General features: G+C 35.8%; 1 protein-coding gene across 2 annotated transcripts in view; it reads right to left on the bottom strand.

Moving 5' to 3' along the window:
- The window catches only part of LOC131158323 (BRAP2 RING ZnF UBP domain-containing protein 2), a 36,706-nt gene extending 31,914 nt beyond the window's left edge, over nucleotides 1–4,792 (bottom strand). For both annotated transcript variants that reach the window (XM_058113107.1, XM_058113109.1), the window contains exons 1-4: nucleotides 4,314–4,792; nucleotides 794–909; nucleotides 585–693; nucleotides 324–438 (exon numbers count right to left, since the gene is read on the bottom strand). In XM_058113107.1, the coding sequence (XP_057969090.1) occupies nucleotides 324–438; nucleotides 585–693; nucleotides 794–909; nucleotides 4,314–4,529 (556 nt within the window). In that variant the 5' untranslated portion in view covers nucleotides 4,530–4,792. The remainder of the gene's footprint in view (nucleotides 1–323; nucleotides 439–584; nucleotides 694–793; nucleotides 910–4,313) is intronic.
- Between the last annotated feature and the right edge of the window lie 19,236 nt (nucleotides 4,793–24,028).

The raw sequence follows: 24,028 nt of genomic DNA, 5'->3' as shown, positions 1-24,028 counted from the left end.
CCCCCCCCAAAACTCCCCAAAGAAAAAGATAAAGGTCCTAACTTATGCAATCTGTCAATCAAAATTTAAATATATTAGTTAAAATCTTACTTTAAAATTCACATTTGGCCCCCTAAAGAAAATTGTGCATATCCCATCCCAATCCCATCCAAAAACCACAGTCGGATGAAGCCCGGTTCCATCCCTGCTACCAGGGCAGTTTGATCCACTGAAAACCTTTTGTTCTATTGCCCCTGAATTTTATCCTCACCTTGTTCTATTTCCCTTAACATGGTAAATAAAAAAAAAAGCCAATTTCCTGAGTTATAACAGAACAAACATACCAAGACAAACTGGACATGTAAGCTGCTCAGTTGAGCTTGCAGGGGCAGTCTGTGCATGTTCGATTGAACCAGTGTACTGCACATCCACGGTGAAAAGCACGCGGCAGACCTCTACCTACATTCAAAAACAAATACAGTAAATAATAACAACAATAGCACCAAAACAATTTGTATAAATATTTACTATTAATTGGACAATTATATTTTCTTATTAAAAATATTTAAAGAACAAAACACACAGTATACAAAAGCTAAGAAAACCTCAAGGGATGAAAACCGATTCCCATTAAAATGCTTGAAAAAATTATCTGCAGAGTCCTGACTGTCAAACCTTATCAAAATACTATATCTATCCTCCATTCCATCATTCCTGAATCCAAATCAACAAAACGATCAAGAAAAACGTCAATAGGCAAAAACAGAAAACCACTCCCATAAAAATGAGGAAAATACGAGAACTCCAAATGCACCTGACAATTCGCATTTCCAAGATATGCTGAATAAACGAACCACAAAATTGGCAGAAATCAGCATATGTCATGTGATCTGGAACCCCAAGCACACAAACAAGAGGTTTTCTTCCAACCTAAATAGCAACACAAAAGATAGAAGACATTAACTCATATGACCTTATCTAGCAGAAATTAACTCATGCGATCTTATGTTCCAACTTGTTTGGTTATATTAAAAAACAAGTGAGGAGGGAAATCAGAATTTAGTCATCAAATACCTAGGATTCAACATAATTTGTGTAATTTAACCAATGATTTAATGCAAGACTTTTTAACCCAAAAGAGATGAGGCATAAGCCTCAAGACGTAAGCCTCCAAGGACTATATATTTTTAATATCAAATCACATATACATTGGGTAATGGAAAACTAGCATAGTACAAATAGAATTTGAAAGAAACTGAAATATGACTTTATCTATTTGTTGGCTACCCAAGATACAAACTTAAACTCATTAAATTAAACCACACTAAGAGGCAATCATAAAAATTACGAAGTTCATTGTGTTTATGATCCAAGATGCAACTCAATTGTTTTGGAAAGGTTTCGCCATTTAGGTTTGAGAGTTCTAGAGATTCAATCAAATTAGAGCATTCTAGAATTCTTTCATCCATACATACGGTTTAATTTTTCTAGTCGTAGTTTAAAAACAAAAATCTTCAAATTAACAAAATTAAAATACGTAAGCCTCATCAAAATGCATTAAATGCATACTTTTTGGACAAAAGCGTAAAGCTCCTTGTATTATGTTCCTGTATTTTAAGAGTGTATGTTAGATTATGCCTCAAGCTATTATAGCCCTGCCTTGTCCCAAGATGCACCCAAATTATGCCTTCCAAAAAATTGATTTAAACTAATGCATGAAGCCAGTGTTCCACAAAATCATGGCCCAAAAAATGAAACACCCATGGTTGAAAAATATGCATGCACACATTTACAACAATACAATTTGCAAAAATACAAAATTCTAAACTATACAAGATTGCTGCAGTGATGCCCTATTAATGAGCCTCACTTTACAAATTATAAAAAAAAAAAAAATCTAAATCTCTTAAGAATTGAAATTTCTACATGAATCTTGAGCAAAGAGTATTTCAATTGCCAAAAGCAAATACAAAAATATAAAAATACTAAAATAGCTTACTTAGACATCAAATTGTCAAAATATTAAATTTTTGTCATCTATTTGATTGCAGATTCCCCTATAAAAATTGAAGAAAGAAAATCATGAATTTTAAATAACTCATGAAAATAATCTGTCCACTCAACTGAATGATATTCTTTTGGATATAGAAACCCAAATTCTATTGGATAAAATGGATTTAAAGCTAAGCAATATTAGAGGAAATGAAGTGCATTTGGATGGTGGTAAAAGTCGAAGGGTGAAGGGTCTAAGGGAATTAGCAAATTTGAAAAGTTCAGTAAATTATGATGGAAAGAGTTTGAAAAGGAGTTTTCTTGGTTAATTTTGTATAGTTTTTCTGGGGATCTTGTATTTTTATTTTCTGTTTCTTCTTTTTTGTTTGGTGAACTCCTTGTCCCCACTTTGTACCATCTATTCTTTCTATCTAATATACCTAATATACTTTCTTTTGCTATTTAAAAATATATATATATTTCTTCCACTCTATGAAAACAACTATGTATCTTAATTGACAAGAACTTTATTAACTTTTCTTCTTTTTTTCTGGTCCAGTTTTCTTAATTTTGTTAAAACCAGACAATATACAACATGAGATACAATTTTCATTTCTTTCTTTTCGCTAAGTTTTATAGGCAACCAAAAATTGGCTTCCAGCTCCTCACAAACCCCCTACACAATGAAAAACCAAACAGATTAAATCCTATAGCAACAAAAACAACCAAATCTTAAGCCCCACGAGGTGAGGTTGTCTACGTGAATACACTTTTGCCATTTTGCTGCATCTAGGGTAACATGCTCCGAAATTGGATTAATATCAAAGCCATACTCACCATCAGTCATCCCTCTTCAACATTCCTCTTCAATCATTAGTTATTTAGCCTACACTGAAAGTGTACAAACCATCTTAACCGCTCTTCCCTTATCTTATTTTCTACATGTCCAAGTAATCCTAAACTAATGACTCCCTTTCCTGACTAACAACAACTCACCCCTCCTCATTTATGAGTTATTTATCCAATGTTACAAGTGTTCAAACCATCTAAGTTGATCCCACTAACAACAACTCTCTTTACTAGTCATACATCTTCTAGATTCATACAACACCTCTTTTGCTAACTTTCTAATATAACTAGTCATCCTATTCCAAAGACTTCTTCATCATTTTACCATTAAATTTTATTATGTTTACTACCTTTAAGTTCTACCACCTAGTGCTCTTACATTGATTATGTTACCCTTTGACATTGAACAATTTTACAATCCTTACATAATGAACAATTTACCCTCCTACTTAAGAAAAAATCTATTTGACTTTTATTTTGTCCACTTTGAAGGTTATTAAGTGTTCTCTCTTCTTAAAGCTTGTTTTCGTCATTATACGATCATATGACATGAAACAACATATTATGATATCATATCACTTAACTCGTATTATCTTCACATCTATGTTCTCCACGTATCCTCTCATAAGCTTCGTTGTCCTTGTAACTATTCAATTCAATCAAATCACTCCTATAATATTTTCTTCCTAAATTTGTCTAATGTTTTATGTAAACCCTACCAAAGGTGCATAAGCATTAATAAATCTATTATATCTTGTCTTAAGACCATCTCATTTATAATTATGTCCCCTACTCTTTTAACATCCGCAACACTATCCTTAGGTCTTTAGCTGCAATGACTTAAGGATACCTGTCCATTCTTATTGTTTTCCTTCCAAGTGTATCTAAGTTTAAATACCGACTTCTCCATTTCTTTATCTTTTCTCTCTATTCGGTTTGTTGAAAGCAAATCATGAAAAGCCGTCTTCTAACTATTCTGTCAATTATTTCCATGTATTTTTTTTCATTAAGTCCTTATGTTCCAAGTTAGCAATTCTAACCCTAGTCTCTCTTGAACAAAGTTCTTTACTTACTCAGATCTAGAACAATGCAAGAACCCTTGCATATTTGGAACTGTATCTAGGCAAACACATCACTCATAATGACTATCCAGCAATTTATTGGTAAGGACTCATAGCTATTTGACAAGTTTTGAGTCAGGTGTCAGCTACCTAATGCAACTTCCCCTTTCTCAACCGGCTGTGTGGAGAGAACGAATAAATTAAGTGCAATCTTAAAGATTCAAACTTTCTATAGGTTCTTCTTGTGTCCACAGAAAGAATAAAATTTTAATTATTTAAAGTCCTAATTCACTTTTTTATCGACATAAAAATATTACATTCAAACGTATTTGTTCCTTAGAAGAAAAAGATTCCTCCTAACATTTTCGCAAGAAACAAAGAGAGCCTTCACAGCTCTACGCCAATCATACAAAACGAGAACTGTGAGCTTACAGGGAGATCAGAAGATGAAGCAGAGGCCTCGTCACGGTAGAGATGCATGACACCTCTGGTCTCTTCGATTCTAGGATTCCCAGAGGAGAAAGGCAAGGTCAGAGTCACGTTTGATGCAGAGGATGGCTCACTGGTGTCACCGGAAATTATGGCGGATGCCGGCCGCAACATGTCCTCCGGCGAGGCTCCGGCGGTAGCGCTTGAGGTAGCTGACATGAGAGAGAGAGAGAGAGAGAGAGAGAGAGAGAGGCGCCAATATGCTGTAGGGCAGAAAGCTACCTCATCTGTGTCGCAGAAAGATGGTCTGTCATTGTGAGAGGGAAAAGGGAGGGAGGGGACGAGCCAGCGGTCTTGTGCGAGATTGATAAAGGGAAAGGAGGTGGGGGAAGAGATGCCGTTCCTCTCGTGCAAAGAGGGAAAGAGAGGATGATGAAGACGGGAAGAAGCTGCTGAGGGGGTTTGTTTCTTTGGCAGTTGAACTTCTCAAAATTCATCCATCGAATCAGATGTGGAAATAATAAATTTTATTTTTGTTTAATAAATTATATTTGACAAAAAATATTACCTTTATTAAACTTAAAACTTTAATATGAAATCACTTATTAATTTTATTAAATATATTTATGATCATAAGAGTTAAAAAGGTTAAAATTAAAAATATATATTTAAATATTAAATATCAAAATAATTTAGTATTTAAATTTAGTGTTGGTTTAAGTTCAATTTTAAATTGATTCAATAAATTAGATTTGAATTTAGTGTTTAATTTTTAATATTTAATTTTACTAAGCACTCCATGAGCAGCATTAAGCATCGTTTTCAATGCTTACCAAACAAAAAGTGATTTGAAGATATTCAGCATGTACCTAAATAACACTGATCTCCTTTGTTTTTAAAATTAGTTAGAGACTATTCAGCACAAACAAATAGCCTAAGGCCCTCAGTGCATCAATTATTAGACCTCACAAGTAGGATGGAAATATTATAACTTACAGTCCTATTGACAAACCGAGGGGAGGGGAGGGAGAGGAATTTTGGTAAAAAGACATGAACCTTTTTATATACGAGATCTTTTAACTCTCTTGATATTTGATTTTTATGGCACAATACTACTTTTCTAGTTTGTCTTTTTATCATGTCGCAAGAAAAGGAACATATCTTTTTATTCAAATCACATGGGAGGTTAGTAGAATTTTTGAAACATCAAGCCAAGTTCATAACTTTTTGTCAAACTTAAGAAAGGTATGTATAATTTTTTAAATTTCAATAGAAGTCCACATCTTTTTACCAAACTTTAAGAAATTTTATATGCTATTATTTGTTAAACACAAGATCTTTTATTATCATGATCTTCACATATGCATATTAACTTTGATGCGGAAAATAAAGTAAACCATAATATATAAACATACCGGCATCGTTCATGGTGTATGTTAACCAAGAAGGTCACTTCAAGAATTGTTTCTCTCACTTCACCCCAATCTCCATTCGATACTTCACAAGATTTATGGGAGTAGGGCTAATGAACAGAGAGCAAAAGTAGAGAGAGGACAATTCCTATACCTCTCCTTGTTCACTCCATTACCATGCAGGAAAAATGCACACTCACTTTTTTTTTTTTAGCTACTCCCATAAGAGTAGTTGTATATAGGAAACTATTCAACTTCCTAGTTATTAATCTCACACATGCATGCATTTTCAAAGCAAGTAATTAATCCATCTCTTATCAGATGGGACACATACCCTTCATGTGGGACTCATGTCATTCATGTAGGACATATCCTTTGTGATATATCCAACATTCTCCCACTTAACCCATATGAATGACGTTAATTTGAATTAACAATATAACCATAATATGTGCACAATTGTCAGCTTATTCATACTTTTAGTGAGATTACCATAATATTATAATTAAATAACTTACTAACACAGGTCATGGTGGTAAATATTATTAAAGCGACATCTTCCCTTCCATGCACTACAAATGCTAGCAAATCATCTAACTATAATCCATAATAGAAAGTAACCATAATGTCCCTATAATGTTTTTTGTCAAAGAACAATCCTATTAACAATAATTCATCTCCATAATTACATAATTGATGGTAAATAGGAAAAAATGTTCAGAAACATCGTTATTAATATCATTATATATGTTATAGAACAAAACATAAAGATCCATCAGGGATTACAACAAAGACCCATGTGATTAGCATGTTCCTTAAATGTCTTTGGTGTCAACCCCTTAATTAAAGGATCTACTATCATGAGCTCTATTGACCTCATAGGTCACACCCAAGTTTAATAATGACAAATACTCAAATATTTGATGGCTATCTAGTTCATGTGCAGGTTTATATTAGCATATACACTGATGGCACATGAAGTAAAGCATGAAGAACCTGAAGATCATTTTTATTGTATCTCATTATTATTCAATTCGGGTTTGTAACAGTAATTAGGAGAAAAAATGTCTATAATATTTAATGCATATCATGCATGTAGGAACTACAAGCTCAAAGGCCTTAGAACAATTTTAGGTCCCCACACATCACTTGAAAATCAAATGACCTCAATCGACTGACATCGGATTTTTTCGGTGTCCTAAAAAAGACCTAGAATGACCCTAGGACCCACATGCATACATAAAGAAATATGCTTATATGAATAGGGTTATTGTATAAAGGGATTAAAACTGAAATACATTAAAAATGCATGTTCGGTCAACCGAACCGAAATGTATAAAAGCATTCAGTCGACTAAACCAGTTAGAGGTCAACGATTTGACCAAAGTACAGTCGATTAAACCTTGCCAAGTTCATACAGCTTAGTCGACCGAACTCCCACTGGGTCAACATTTTGACTCCTCAGTCGACCGACTAGAAATATATGAGCAACGCCCTAGTCGACCGAACCCCCACATAGGAGATTCCAACTGCCTAGTCCATTGAACCCTATAGTTCAAAATGACCTGGTCAACCGAACCGCATGGATTTGGAAAACTGTCCTTAAACCATACATGTATGGTTGACTGAACTCTCAGTTCATTTTTTGCACGGTCGACCAAACTCTGTCACTTGGTCAACTGAACCTTAAGTTCAGTCGACCGGTACTCTCGGGTTGGACAAGTTTTTTTACCGAGGTTAAATTTTTTAAATGGGGTTAACTTTGCTGAAACATTTTTAAATAATTCTAATAATACCCTACATGTCCTAAACAATTATATTTTTGCATTGGTCTAGAAATATGAGTTTATTTGTGAGGATTAGTTAGAGATTAGCAAAAATCATTATAAAAAATCCTCTCCATTTCCAAAAGTTCATATTGCCCATTTTACTTCAAAACACTCTCAAATCTTCGTTCCCTTGATATATCTTAGCTTTGTGAGAGTTTTATATTGGGCTATTGACTAGTATAAATTGCTCATACTCCCATTTGCTTGGCTTGATTGTTTGATATTATTTTGGGGAGTTTAGCAAAGTTTATCCCACATATTTGAATATAGTAAATCTTGTGTTAGGATAAACTCATAGGCTTGTGGATCTTTGCATTGTCATTGCAAGATTCCTATAGCTTGATTTTGTTGTGCAAAATATTTTCTACAAGTTATAATATTTTCAAACTACTCTTGTGCTCATTTCATTGAAGGAAATCTTTTGAGATAGTTAGATTATCTTATTAGCATCTTTGAAACCCTAATTTGTTATTAAGATTTGATATAACTTGTTTCAAAGATATAGCTTGTTTAGAACACTCTTGAACATTATAGTGATCACATCTTGTTGAGTGGTTCTTGCACAAAGATACACATCACTGAGCTTATAGTTCCTATGTTATTAATGTGCATTGACTAGTACTTGTGTGTAGTGGTACATATCTGCTTGTGTAAGAAACATTTCCGTGTACACAAAATTTTATACACATTTGTTGTATTCCAGGCATAGGCCTGAAAAGGGAGACTAGTCCTGGTAAATAGTCCCAAATTAGCTTAGACCTAGTTAGGAAAGTTAGGTGCACCATCTTGGTAAGGTGTAAGTTGAGGTCAGCCTCATTAATTAATTTGGTTATAAACGGTGCTGCTTCACCTGTTAAGTGAGCATTAGTGAAATCCTCGGTCTTGCGAGCTAGAGGTGAGGACATAGGTAGTATTGGTCGAACCCTGATAAAATTTTGTGTGTGCATTTTATTTTTTCGTAATTTATTTGTTGCACGTGTATGTTATATTGTGAATGTCGCCTATGATTTAATTTCCGCACGTTATATTTATTTGCACATTTTGAATTGTATAGACATACCATAGGTTGCGAATATACTGCTGTTAGATTAAATAAACTCAGGAATAAATTTTAAAATTCCAATTCACCCCCCTCTTGGGAATACACCAAAACTATCAAGCTCAGTCCTTATATGTTCTATAAGCACTGTCTGTTTCCGAACTTCCTCTTTAACGGCCAAATATTTAAGCTCCATATGCTTAGCGCCATTAGAATATTTGTCTTTTTTTGGAGAAAAAGACTGCTACGGAATTATCACAATAAATTCTCAACGGTCTAGCAATACTATCGACAATTCAAAGTCCCGAGATAAAATTTTGCAACCACAAAGCTTGAATTGTGGCCTCAAAGCATGCCATAAATTCAGCTTCCATAGTAGATGCTACTATGATAGTCTGTTTGGCACTTTCCCATGACATTACTTCTACCGCCCCGACCCGCCACGTGGGCTCGGAGTGCTAGATAAAACATATTGTTGACTTAACTAGAGTTTTCAATCCTATTTTGATGATAACAAAATGAAGGATGCTTTAACATATGATGTTAAGTGATGTGTTTTAGGTAAAAGAACTCTCAAGGTTGATAAGTTGAAGCTCAATGTTAATCTAGTGAAAGCACCTCAGAATATTGAAGGCAATGAATAACAAATGAAGAATCTTAAGGGCAAGCAAACCCAAAGTCAAAAGTAAACCTCAAAAGGTTGAAGGAAGCTGAAGGATTTAAGAAGACCATAATTAGAAGAACTCTTGTAAGTACTTCAAAACCAAATGTCATTTAGATATGTGAAGCTCTTATAAAATCAAAAGAAACTAAGAAACACTTTGTTTTAAAGAGCTTAAAACATGTTTTTGAAATTAAAGTAACAAAGGTCTTAAAGGAAGGAAAGTGTTCAAAATAAAAATTGAATTTCTGATAAGCAGTACACCTGACAGATGACTGTCTGTCTATGGACAGATGACTGGCAAGTTAAAGGGTTTAATAAAAGTATTTTGGGTTTAAATTTTAACTATGACAGATGACTGCCATGTCATGGCAGACGACTGCCACGTGGAGCAAATTTTAAATCTCAAAGGGAAGCTTCTTTTAAAATTTTGAATTTCAAAATTTAATCAACAATTTAATGTTTTTTCAAAGTTTACCTAATTTGATATGGACAACATCTTTCAAAATTTTGAATTTTAAAATTTAATTAACAATTTAATGTTTTTTCAAAGTTTACCTAATTTGATATGGACAACATCTTTCAAAATTTTGAATTTCAAAATTTAGTCAACAATTTTAATGTTTTTTCAAAGTTTACCTAATTTGATGTGAATGTTGATCTTTCAAAATTTTGAAATTCAAAATTTAGTCAACAAATTAAATGTTTTTTCAAAGTTTACCTAATTTGATGTGGAAGTTGATCTTTTAAGTTGCCTATAAATACCTCTTTGGGTAATGAAAAAACACAATACTTGAAAACACAAGAAAAGAGAGAAATCAGACAAAATTTGAAATTCATCTTGTGCTGAAATTCTTCTGAAGTTCTTCTTTGCTCACATCTTTTGCTGGGGAGGAATTCTACAATTCTGGTAGATTGAAAATATCAAAGTTTGGTTCCGGGTTGCAATTCCATTTCTCTTTTAAACGAACCATTTGTGACTTCTAAAAACTTTAGAGCTTCATATATTCTATTTTGCTTTGGTTTTTTGAAGTACAATTTACATTTCAATTTGTACAACCTGCTCTAAATTTTGGGAGTATTTTTTGTACGCAGAATTTATATTATATTCTTATAGATTGTGACGATTCCAGGTTTGCTGGATCGTTGGCTAGGCAAGGGATTATCGCTTAGAGAGGTGCTGCTCTAGCCTTCTGAAGGAGTGTATAAAGGTATTGTTCCACCCGGTAAAGGAACAGGTTTAGTGAATCCTTTGGTGGTTTTGCCAAAGGTGAGGACGTAGGCTGTGTTGAAGCCGAACCTCGTAAAATCCTGTTTCACTCTCTCTTTCCCTTACTCTTTATTTTCAGCATATTTATATTGCGTGGATGGTTTAAATTTGAAATCATATACACTACGTTTATTTAGAAATCAAACAAACTTAAAGTTTAATTTTGTTTTGGGTTGCGGAAACCGAAAGGGAGTACGTTGGTTAAACCATACTTTGCGGAAACCATATAGGAGTACGTTACTTGGTTAAAACACTAAAGAAAATTAACTAAGAGTTTATTTGAATTCTGAATTTTGGGAAGAGTGTGGATGTGTGGTTGTAAATCATATAAAAGAAGCAAATTTATTTTAACAAGCATATCATTCAACTACAAGGCTTGATTCATATTTATAAGGCATACATAAACAAACAACCATCCTAATTTCTTACTACTGTATATCTTAATTTTGGTTTGGTTGTTTGCCTTCAAATTGTGTTTGGTTAGTTTGGATAGTGTGGTTAATTGAAAGGTTGATTGGTGATTTAGTTGTTTAAGTGCTTGTGTTGTTGATTCTATAAAAGAAACCAAGTTATTGTTTGACAAATTAAACAAACAAGTAAAAGAATTAGATAAACAATAAAAGAAGTTAAGTATTCTTAAAAGGAATTAAAAAGAAAGTTTTTAAATTCCCAATTCACCCCCCTCTTGGGAAGCTATCCTAATTTCACATATAAACTCTCTAATACCAACTGTAGCATATATAAATGTAACTCGCCCTAAATAGGGAATCCTGGGTGCACCTGCCCTTACTAAAATTAAACCATACAGTGAAAGTTTTATAAAACATTCAAACACTTTACCAGAGTTCTATTTGTTCCCCAATACATACATACCACTATCTGTCTGCATATTACAATCCTAAAATAACAAAATAAGACATCTAGTATCTCACTAGTTTTGATAACCACTCCTAGAATTCTAATATCGGCCTCGACGTATGCTAGGTACGGTTCCCTAAAAGACATAAAAAATAATTTTTATAATGGGGTGAGACACTTCTCAGTAAGACAGATTATATTACTATCAGTTTGTGTGGCTAGCATGAGTTCTCATGAATATAAAACTTTCATTATTTAACTATATATGAAATGGAAATTAAAACTGTACTATAGTGTATATCTAAAAATACATAATTCTGAATAATAAACTGTCGGCTCAATATAACTTTTTTATAGTAAATTTGCCAATATAAGCATAAAAGATACAATCTGGATTGTTGTATTAGCATTGTCACGCTATTATAAACTCATACGACATGCTTCCCCCTATGTGCGGCTCGAAGGCTAGACTCAACATATGGCCGACCGACCATAGTTGAGTTAGCAAAGGTAGTAAGTACAATTGCACCTACCTATGGTCATCTGGAAACTGCCTTGGATGGGCCCCCCTAGCAAAAACCTCAAAGTAGTACTATGGCCTAGGTCACCAAATCGTCTATCCATCATCACATTATCATCCCAGTGTGATTGCACTCCCTACCAACATATAGCTATGTTACCATGCTCATAACATCACATTTCATATCCACAGGGCTCTAGAATTATATATGACAATTTACATAATAAAACTATATTATATCTCATTTCATAGAAATCCTATCATTTAATAACTCTCGGCCCCTGACCGTTATATCAAATCTCGGCATACAACCGTCATATTAAATCTTGGCCCTCGACCGTCATATTAAATCTCGGCCCCCGGCCGTCATATCAAATCTCGGCCCCTAACCGTCATATCATATCTCATAATATCAGTAAAAACATTATACTCATATATACCGTTTAGAAACTGTTCTCATTCCACGCAATTTTTATCTGATAGATCATAAATAAATAAATTGACAAGGAAAAACATAAATTGCTGAAAATAGGGTCTAAGCATCTTCTAGGTTTTATTTAAATTAAACTATTTATTTTATAGAAAATAAGAGATTCCAAGCCAACCACGTAAATTTTCCCCAAAGCATATAACAATCAAAACCATCCTTTTATATACTTGATTTGTTCAGAATATTATATATGCAATTTAATCGGTCCATATTTCAAAATTAACTAACATAATATTATCCCCTTACCTGGCTTACTAGGAACCCTAAATCCATGCCCTGCGGCGTTCGAAAATCAAAACCCTGAAATTACATTTTTCCCAAATTAATCAACTCAACTTATAGAATATTTCTCATTTAGTATTTCTTAGGCCCTATATACTCCAAATTAATAATAAAACCCTAAAATACCCTACTTAACCTAGTTTTGGAGTGGTGCGAGGAAAGCCCAGATCAAAAATCAACTCCGCTAAACTTGTAGGGAAACGCCCCTAGATCCTCGGGGCGACTTCCGATCATCGATTCAGACAACGAATGGTGAGAAATCGAAGAGAGAAGGGGTGAGGGTTCGTGGGTTAGAAAGAGAGAGAGAGAGAGAGAGAGAGAGAGAAATTAAATTTCTTAATGGAGAAGCAACCTAAAATTCTATTTATAACCCTTTGACTCAGCACAATTCATCAACGAAATGGGACCTTTGTCGACGAACCATAGAAGGACGTTCATCGATGAAAGAAAGGGTTCATCAATGAACCGTATGCTTGAAATTCCTCTCAGTATCTCTTCTTTGATGACCCTTGAATTTCGTTGATTAACTGCAGAAGAACATTTGTCAATGAAAGTAGGGAATTCGTCAACGAGCCTTGCTGTTTGCCCTTTTTAAATTGTCCTTTCTTCTTTTTCTTTATTTCCTCTTTATTTTTGAGTTTGGGTTTCTAAAATTTCCGCCTTATAAGAATTTCGTCCTCTAAATTTACTCCATTACATCCCTTGAATAATCACTGATCTGCTGATCTGACTCCAGGAAAAGTCGGCGGCCACCCACATAGTAGCCCCATCCTAAATTTATTAACTTCCCTTACTTATGGCGGAGGAATACCGTAGTTAGATATACTATCTCGAGAAATTATAATATCCATACAAAACTCTCCCAAAGACCATCCATAAACCATAACAATAAACAACTAATAAAATTAAACAACCTACTCTAAGAAACCTTTATACAAAAACAACATTTACCTACCACTCTACTTACCAGTTTAACGCTGAGCCTCTCCACATAGTTGTGGATACTTCTGATGTATTTTTGTCTCTGATTCCTATGATACTTCCTCCACTGCATGATTACGCCAAAGTACCTTTACAAGCGGAATCCTTTTTGTACACAGCTTCTATTCCTTATAGTCTAGAATCTGAACCGGTATTTTCTCATATACCAATGCATTCCCGAGCTCCAAAGACTCGTAACTAATCACCTGCAAAGGATCCGAAATGTACTTCCTTAGCACAGACACGTGGAACACATCATGAATTCTAGACAATGCTAGAGGTAATGCAATTCTGTACGCCACTAGACCAACTCTTTCCAAAATCTCAAATGGTCCGATGCATCTAGGGCTTAGCTTCCCCTTTTTTCCCAAATCTCACTACCCCTTTCATTGGAGCAGTCCTAACAAATATGGCATCACCAACCTTGAGCTCCAACTCTCATCGGTGTGTATCCGCATAGCTCTTCTATCGACTCTGTGTTATCTTTATTCTTTCCTTAATAAACTGAACTTTCTTAGAGGTTTGCTAAACAAGCTCCAGCCCTAAAATCTATCGCTCACCGACCTCATCCTTATACAACGGAGATAGGCACCTACGACCATACAGTGCCTCATACGGCGCTATCCCGATACTGGCCTAATAACTATTATTGTATGCAAACTCAACTAATGGCAGATATTTAATCCAACTAAGCCTGAAATCCAGTACACATGCCCGCAACATATCTTCTAGAATCTGAATGGTCCTCTCTGACTGACCATCGGTCTGGGTTGAAAAGCAGTACTGAAAGTGAGTTGAGATCCCAAAGCTTCCTATAGACTCTTCCAAAATTGGGAAGTAAATTGCGGATCCCTATCTAAAATGATAGACACAAGCATGTCGTGCAGCCTGACTATCTCTTGCACATAAAACTTTGCCGGCCTATTCATGGAATAATTAACTTTAACTAGAATGAAATGAGCAGTTTTGTCAGCCTGTCAACAACTACCCAGATAGCATTCTGTCCCTGAAGTGCCAATGGCAGTCCCGTGACAAAATCCATGGAAATGTGCTTTCACTTCCACTTAGGAATGAAAAGTGGTTGCAATGGTCCTACTGGCCTCTGGTGCTCGGACTTCACCTGCTGACACGTCAAGTACTGTTCAACAAAATGGGCGATCTCTCTTTTCATGTTAGACCACCAAAAAGATTCCCGTAAATCCCTGTACATCTTTGTGCTCCTAGGATGCACTGTATAAAGAGAGCGATGTGCCTCTTCCAAGATGGTTCGTTTAATTTCAGCATCATTCGATATGCATATACTTGGTGTGAAATATCAACACCCCATCATCTAAGACATTGAAATCTGCATTCAACCCATCCTGTATTCCACTCACAATCTCTATTAACTCTGCATCTTTCATCTGAGTTGTTCTAATCCTTTCCCATAAGGTTGGTTGCACTACTAGGCTAGCAATAAATGCCTGGTGATTTCCTTCCACTAACTCCAAACCCAACCTTTCCAAATTCATTCTAATTTGATGTTGAACTCCAATTGCTGAAATTGACGTAGGCACTAACTTTTGACTCAAAGCATCAACTACCACATTAGCTTTTCTTAGGTGGTAACTAATGGTATAGTCATAGTCCTTTATTAACTTAGGTCATCTCTATTGCCTCATGTTTAACTCTTTCTAAGTGAAAAAAGTACTTAAGACTCTTATGGTTGTTAAAGATCTTGCACCTTTTACCATACAGATAGTGCCTCTAGATTTTTAGTGCATAGACTACTGCTACCAATTCCATGTCATGCGTTAAATAATTCTTCTCGTACTCCTTGAGTTGGCGAGAAGCGTACGCAATAACATTTCCTTGTTGCATTAAGACACACCCAAATACCTTCTAAGATGCGTCACTGTAGACCACAAATCCATCCTTTCCTGATAGAATGGTCAATACTGGGGCGGTAACTAGTCGCTGCTTCAGTTCCTGAAAACTCTGCTCAGACTCACTAGTCCATTCGAACTTCATGTTCTTCCTCATGATTCGTGTCAGCGAACTTGATAATTTAGAAAATCCCACTACAAACTGGTGGTAATATCCTGCCAGACTCAAGAAACTTCTAACTTCATGCACATTCTTCGGTCTCGCCCAATCAACTACTGTTTCTATCTTGCTCGATTCCACTAAAACACCTTCTCTGGACACAACATGTCCCGGAAATGCCACTTGCTCTAACTAGAAATGTCACTTGCTCTAACCTCAAATAAATTTCATGCTCCTCAGGACTTCTTAAATACACCAGGATGTCATCGATGACTACAACCACGAACTGATCTAAGTACGAGTGGAATACCCCGTTCATCAGGTCCATGAATGCTGCAAGAGCATTGGTCAATCCGAAAGGCATAACCATAAATTCATAGTGGTCATACCTAGTATAGAAGGTTGTCTTTGGTACATCCTCTGATTTAACCCTCAATTGATGATACTGGGATTCTAGATCGATCTTGGAAAAGACATGTGCGCCCTGTAACTGGTCAAACAGATCGTCAATTCAAGGTAACAGGTACTTATTCTTTACTGTCACTTTATTAATCTCTTTGTAGTCAATGCACATCCTCATCGACCCATCCTTGTTCTTTACAAACAACATCAGTGCTCCCTAGGGTGAAACACTCGGTCTAATAAATCCTTTATCAAGAAGTTCCTACAGCTACTCCTTTAACTCCTTTAATTCCAATAGAACCATTTTGTATGGAGCCTTAGAAATAGATGCTGTTGCCGGAATCAATATAATGGCAAATTTCACGTCATGATCAGGAGGTAATCCTAGTAAGTTCTCTGGAAAAACATTTAAGAACTCTCTTACCACAAAAATATCCTCCAATTTACGTTCCTCCCTCGGTGCCTCTTTTATAAATGCTAAATACCCCTGACAAACCTCTAAAAGTAACCTCCTTGTCTGCATAGCTGAAAGGATCCACGGTCCAGAGCGCACCCTGAAAAAAATAAACTCCGACTCCTCAAGAAGTTGGAACACTACCTCCTTCCTGTGGTAATCAATACTTGCATAGCTAGCTGCTAACCAATCCATCCCTAGAATGATATCAAAACCGTGCATGTCAAAGATAATCAAGTTAGCGGGCATCATTATCCTCTAAATCTCCACTAGACAGTCTCGGATCACTTTACTACACACTACCACTGACCCTATCGGTGTGACCACCTCTAATTCAGCATCTAACAATTGTGTTTCTACCCGGCACAATTTGATGCATCCCTGAGAAATGAAAGAATGTGTCGCACCTGAATCAAAAATTATAATGGCTTTATTTGAAAGCACACAAATGTTATCTGTCACCACATCTCCTGCATTCTTGGCGTCGCCAAGAGTCAAAGAATACACCCATGCCTGGGTTGTACCCCTCTGATAGTTTCCACGCGGTACCTGGTTACCTCCCTAATACTGTTGCTGTGGAGATGGGAAATTCAACATTGTGCGAAAATCTCGTGCCATTTGTTCGGGCTTATCACGCCGAAAACAGTCACCTGGTCCGCCCCTACACTCTCCCGAATGCCTCTTGCTACACTTAGGGCAAACAGGGTATGATGAGGTACCCTGAAATGCTTTACCACGTGTATCCCGTCACTAGCCTCTGCTATTACCATATCTCCTATAAGGATCCTACCTCGCACTCGTATGAGAACTAGAAGGCATTGGCCTCTTCTTCGAGTTCTGAACCTCCACATCTCCTTGTAGACTCGTCTCTGCCATAGTGGCCTTATCCACTAGTGTAGTGAACTCCTGTACCTGTAATACAACCACCTGCTTTATAATCTCTTGCTTTAAACCCCTCTCGAACTTCCAAGCCTTCATAAACTCATCTAGAACCATGTAAGGAGCAAAGCGTGATAGCTCCACAAATCAGGTGGCATATTGGTGAACAGTCAGCTATCCCCGAGTCAGGTTTAGGAACCCTTCTACCTTTGCTTTCCTATAGGCTGGAAAATACCGATCAAAGAACACTTCTATGAAACGGCCCCACGACATCGCCACAGGTACTAGTCTCTGCTCCTCTAGTAGCTTTACTACTTCCCACCATCTCTCGGCCTCTTTATTCAATTTAAATGTAGTATATAGCACCTTTTGCTCATCTGTGCATCGCAATATGGCCAAGATCTGCTCAATCTCCTGAATCCAATTCTCCGCAAAATAGGGTTGGTACTTCCCGCGAAGGTAAGAGGCTTCAGGTGAGTGAACTTCTCAATAGAATCTCCCAGCTCAGCAGTGGAACGATCCTGCCCCTGAGAACTCTGTATAACCTTGGCCATAAACTGCTGGGCGAAGTCCCGAAGTGCCACTGTAGTATCACTACCACCCTTATGGGTAGCTCCCTCACTACTACTACCTCCAGTGACAGCGTTACTATCCCTAGGATCCATATTGTAGAGAGAACCAAATGAATTTAGAATCTCAATATCCTACCACGTCTGGTGCAATTATAACATTAAAATATTTACTTTCAATAAATTTCACATACCGGCCTAACTCTTTTCCCTTGATTATGACATAGTCTGCCAATTTCATATTCTCATTCTAGTTTTCAAGTTCCTACCCCTCCGCTCGGAAACAAAACATTCAATGGATTGCCATGGTTTTCTAAACCCGTTGACTGATCTAGAAAAATATAGAAGTCCGTCAAGGGATTTCTATCTCCAAGCTTATGAAGCAAAACTCAAAATTCCTATTCTACCCATTCCTATCCTTGTCCTACTTGAACCTATACTTTGGTAAAATCATCCAACCTAGTTTGCAGAACCTAACAACCTAGGCTTTGATACCACCTATAGCGCCCCAACTCGCCACATGGGCCCGGAGTGCTATATAAAACATATAAACTCTATGATACCAACCGTAGCATATATAAATGCAACCCGCCCAAACTAGGGAATCCCAGGTGCACCCGTCCTTACTAAAATTAAACCATAAAGCGGAAGTTTTCTTAAACATCCAAACACTTTACTAGAGTTCTATCTATTCCCCAATACATACATACCAATATTTGTCTACATATTACAATCCCAAAACAACAAAATAATACATCAAGTATCTCACCAATTCTGATAACCACCCCTATAAGGTACGCTAGGTACAGTTCCCTGGAGAACCTGAAAAATAATTTGTATAATGGGGTGAGACACTTCCCAGTAAGACAGATTATATTACTATCAGTTTGTGTGGCTAGCATGAGTTCTCATGAATATAAAACTTTCATTATTTAACTATATATGAAATGGAAATTAAAACTGTACTATAGTGTATATCTAAAAATACATAATTCTGAATAATAAACTGTCGGCTCAATATAACCCTTTTCTAGTAAATTTGCCAATATATGCATAAAAGATACAACCTAGACTGATGTATTAGCGTCGTTACGCTATCATAAACTCATACAACATGCTTCGCCCCATGTGCGGCCCGAAGGCTAGACTCAACATATGGTTGGCCGACCATAGTTGAGTTAGTAAAGGTAGTAAGTACAATTGCGCCTACCTATGGTCATCCGAAAACTGCCTCAGATGGGCCCCCAACAAAAACCTTGGAGTAGTACTATGGCTTAGGTCACCAAATTGTCTATCCATCATCACATTATCATCCCAGTGTGATTGCACTCCCTGCCAACATATAGCTCCAGTACCATGCTCATAACATCACATTTCATATCCACAGGGCTCTCAAATCATATATGGCAATTTATATAATAAAAATGTATTATATCTCATTTCATAGAAATCCTGTCATTTAATAACTCTCGGCCCCCGACCGTTCTATCGAATCTCGACATATGACCGTCTTATTAAATCTTGGCCCCCGACCGTCATATTAAATCTCAGGCCCCGACCGCCATATCATATCTCGTAATATCAGTAAAAACATTCTACTCATATATACCATTTAGAAACTGTTCTCATGCCACACAATTTTTATCTAATAGATCATAAATAAATAAACTGATGGGGAAAAATATAAATTACTAAAAATAGGGTCTAAGCATCTCTAGGGCTTTATTTAACTTAAACTATTTATTTTATAGAAAATAGGAGATTTCAAGCCAACCACGTAAATTTTCCCCAAAACATATAATAGTCAAAACCATCCTTTTATATACCTAATTCGTTCAAAACATTATATATGCAATTTAATCGGTCCATATTTCAAAATTAACTGCATAATATTATCCCCTTACCTGACTTACTAGGAACCCTAAATCCATGCCCTACGGCGTTCAAAGATCAAAGCACTGAATTACATTTTTTCCAAATTAATCAACTCAACTTACAGAATATTTCTCATTTAGCATTTCCTAGGCCCCATATACTCAAATTAATAATAAAACCCTAAAATACCCTATTTACCTTAGTTTTGGAGTGGGGTCAGGAAAGTCTAGATAAAAAATCCACTCCACTGGACTTGTAAAGAAACACCCCTAGATCCTCGTGGTAGCTTCTGATCATCGATTCGGGTGACAAACGGTGAGAAATTGAAGAGAGAAGGGGTGAGGGTTCATGGGTTAGAGAGAGAGAGAGAGAGAGAATAAATTTCTTAATGAAGAAGCAACCTAAAATTCTATTTATAACCCTTTGACTTGGCACAACTTGTCGACGAAATGGAACCTTCGTCGACGAACTGTAGAAGGACGTTCATCGATGAAAGAAAGGGTTCATTGACGAACCATATGCTTGAAATTCCTCTCGGTATCTCTTTATTGATGATGCTTGAATTTCGTCGACTAACTGCAGGAGGACATTCGTCGACGAAAGTAAGGGATTCGTCAACGAGCCTTGCTATTTGCCCTTTCTAAGTTTTCCTTTCTTATTTTTCTTTATTTTTTCTTTATTTTCTGGGTTTGAGTTTCTACATTACTCCTCCAGCTAAGAGGAACAAATAACTACAAGTTGACTTTCGACTATCAACACATCCAACAAAATCTGAGTCGAAGTAACCAATCACCTCCAACTGATCAGATCTTTGATATGTGAGCATACAGTGTCTCGTTCCTTTCAAATATCTCAAAACCTTCTTTGCAGCTTTCCAATGCTCTATTCCAGTATTACTTTGGTATCTCTCGAGCATCCCAACTACAAAACTAATATCTGGTATCGTACAAGTCTGCACATACATCAAACTTCCAACAACATATGCAAAAGGAATATTTTCCATTCTTTTCTTTTCTAATTCATTATGTGGACAATCCTTTGCACTAAACTTGTCCATTTTATAGATAGGAGCAAAGGTTATCTTACAGTCAGCCATATGAAATCTTTCTAAAACTTTATTGATATATCCCTTTCTAAGACAACCCTAACAATCCACGTGATCTATCATGGAATATTTCAATCCTTATCACATAAGTTGCTTCACTCATATTGTTGGAATTGGTGTATTCCCAAAAGGGGGGGGGGGTTGAATTGGGTATTTAAAATTTATTCCTAGATTTATCCAAATCAGCAGCAGTAATACACAACCTAGGGTCTGTCTACATAAACGTAAACCCAATCAACACATGTACAACATATAATGAATCAAGCATACAATAGACATGTGCTAAAAATGAAAGTGCAAAAAATAAATTGCGAAAATATAAATTACATGCACAATATGTTATTGGGGTTTGGCCAATACTGTCTACGTCCCCACCTCTAGCTTGCAAGCCTGAGGATTCCACTACGGCTCACCTAACGGGTGGAGCAGCACCAATTACAACTGGGTCAAATTCACAAGGCTAACCTCAACCTTTACAAGTTCTCCTTACAGGGTAGAGAAGGCCCTACCGATCCTTACGGGCTATATTAATGCCCCCTCAGGCCATGCTTGGAATACAATTAGATATTATAAAATTTGTGTACAATCAAGATGCTTCTTACACTAAGCATATATGTACCAATACACACATGTAATAATCAGTGCACCTCAAATAGATAAGAATTATAAGTTCAGTGCAATATGTGTCATAACACTCAATCTATGTCTATAGCCAATCACAAACAAGAGTGTAATCTCAAACTATCTTTGAAACAATATATCAATATATCAAACAAAAATTGGGTTTCAAAGATTTCGTAAATATAATTAAATATCTAAAAATGATTTTCAAAAACTTTAAGCATGAAAGATATTTTGTAAACTAAGCTTGTTAAAAATATTTACTTCACAATACAAGACAAGCTTAAGAGTCTTGCAATAAAAATGCAAAGACTCACAAGCTAAATGAGATTTCCCCAAAAATGAATTTATAGATTAAATCCTAGGGAAAACCTTTCAGCCTAACTCTCAACAAAATCAGCAATCAATCAAGCCAATGAGAGTATAAGCTATAGAAGGGAGTGTTGGTAATCTTAGTATAATCTCACTCAAAGATTTTTCAAAAGAATGAGCAAAGGATGAGTATTAGGGTTTGAATGTGAAAAAATTCAGAGGAAATTTTGCTAATCAAAATCCCTAATCATAACTTAATTTGTGCAAATGAACTTATATATAGGCACACTCAAAAATATTACCGTTGGGACACAAGGGTAGTTATTAAAGTTATTTTAAACATGTTTAAGAAAAACCCTAATTTACCTTTAATTATTCGTGGTAAAAATTGGCCAACTAGAGAGTTTTGGTCAACCGAGCCATAGGATTAGTCGCTTGAACAAACATATGAAGAAAAGTAATTTTTGAAGTTCAGGTGCCTAAAAAATGGTTTGGGTGGCTTAACTAGGCGATTTTCAAAATGTCTGAGATTTGGTCACCCGGAATTAAGTTCGATCTACTGAACTTGCATGTTCGGTTGCCTGGGGTCAAAATGATTGTGGAGTTCGGGCACCCGAGTTGTTGGAAAAGATAGAATAATATATTTGGTCAACCGAGAACATCACGTTCTTTTTAGTTTGGTCGCCCGAAGTCAAGTCAATATTTTGACTTTTCAATGGTTCGATCGACCAAAAATGCCAAGGTTCGGTCGCCCGAACCCTTTATCATTTTAGGTCCCAAGTTAAATTTGTACCCCTGATTGCATAGATGATAGTGGGGACTTATTCTAAGTGTCTGTGCAAGGTCCTAGGGCCCTTCTAAGGTCTTTTTACCTAGATCCAAAAATCTGGTGTCGGTTGACTGATCCCTAAGGTCACTCAATGGTCTTGAGCTTATAGGTTCCTATATGCATGATATGCATCAATTATTACTAACCGTTGGAATCTAAATAATATTACAGACCTAAATTAAAAATACAAAAAAATTAAACACTTTGGGTCTTCTTTTTCTTCAAGTTAATATGTGCCACCATATGATTTCTCCAACCTACATACAAACTCGACAAACATTAAATACCTTATATTTGTTATTATCAAAAACGAGATAGGACCGAAAAAGTCAACACATAACTTTCATTTCAAAGTTTATAGAAAGAAATCTCTTGGTATCATTCAGTAAACCAAGATCATTACTGGCAAACAAAATATCGTCAACATACAGAATCAAGAAGATAAACTTGCTCCCACTGACCTTTAGATATACACCGATCAACGGTATTTTCCTTAAATCCAAAGGTCATAATGGTATCATTGAACTTAAAATACCATTGTTGTTTAAGTCCATATATTGACTTCTTTAATTTGCAAACCATATGCTCATTTCCTTAAATCATTAAACCTTCAATAAGATCCACATACACCTCTTCATCTAAATTCCCATTCAGAAAAGTAGTTTTTACGTCCATTTGGTGTAAATCTAAATCAAAATGAGCCACCAAAGCCATTATGATTCTAAGAGAGTCCTTTTTAGATACATGGGAGAACATTTCTTTGTAATCATCATCTTCCTTTTGAGTGAAACCCTTTGCTATAAGTCTAACTTTATATCGTTCAATATTGCCATTACATTTGTGTTTGGTCTTAAAGACCCATTTACACCCAACTACTTTAAAACCTTCAGGCAAATCAATGATGTACTAGAATTTATTCTATTCCATGAATACTCATCATTTATGGCATTAATCCACTTTTCAGAATCATTACTTTTAATAGCTTGCGAAAACATAACTGGATCCTTACTAGTCCCTAAATCATAATCAGATTCCTGTAGATATACCAAATAATCATCTGAAATAGCTTATCTCCTTACTTTTTGAGATCTCCTCAATGCTATTTCCTGTAATTGTTCTGTAATGGGTTCAATAGTGACATTTACATCATGCAGTGATAGATCACTAGATTGTTGTTCAATGTTATCATACCGTTCAATAACTAGAGGAACAACAATATTTGTTAAAGGTCTAGATATTGGGATAATAAGACGAATTTCTTTAATGGCCACATTACATGCTATATCACTCCCACTAATTTCACCA

This window comes from Malania oleifera, chromosome 6, assembly GCF_029873635.1.
Source record: "Malania oleifera isolate guangnan ecotype guangnan chromosome 6, ASM2987363v1, whole genome shotgun sequence".
NCBI classification, from domain to species: Eukaryota; Viridiplantae; Streptophyta; class Magnoliopsida; order Santalales; family Ximeniaceae; genus Malania; species Malania oleifera.
This window is presented reverse-complemented; position numbering and strand designations above follow the sequence as displayed.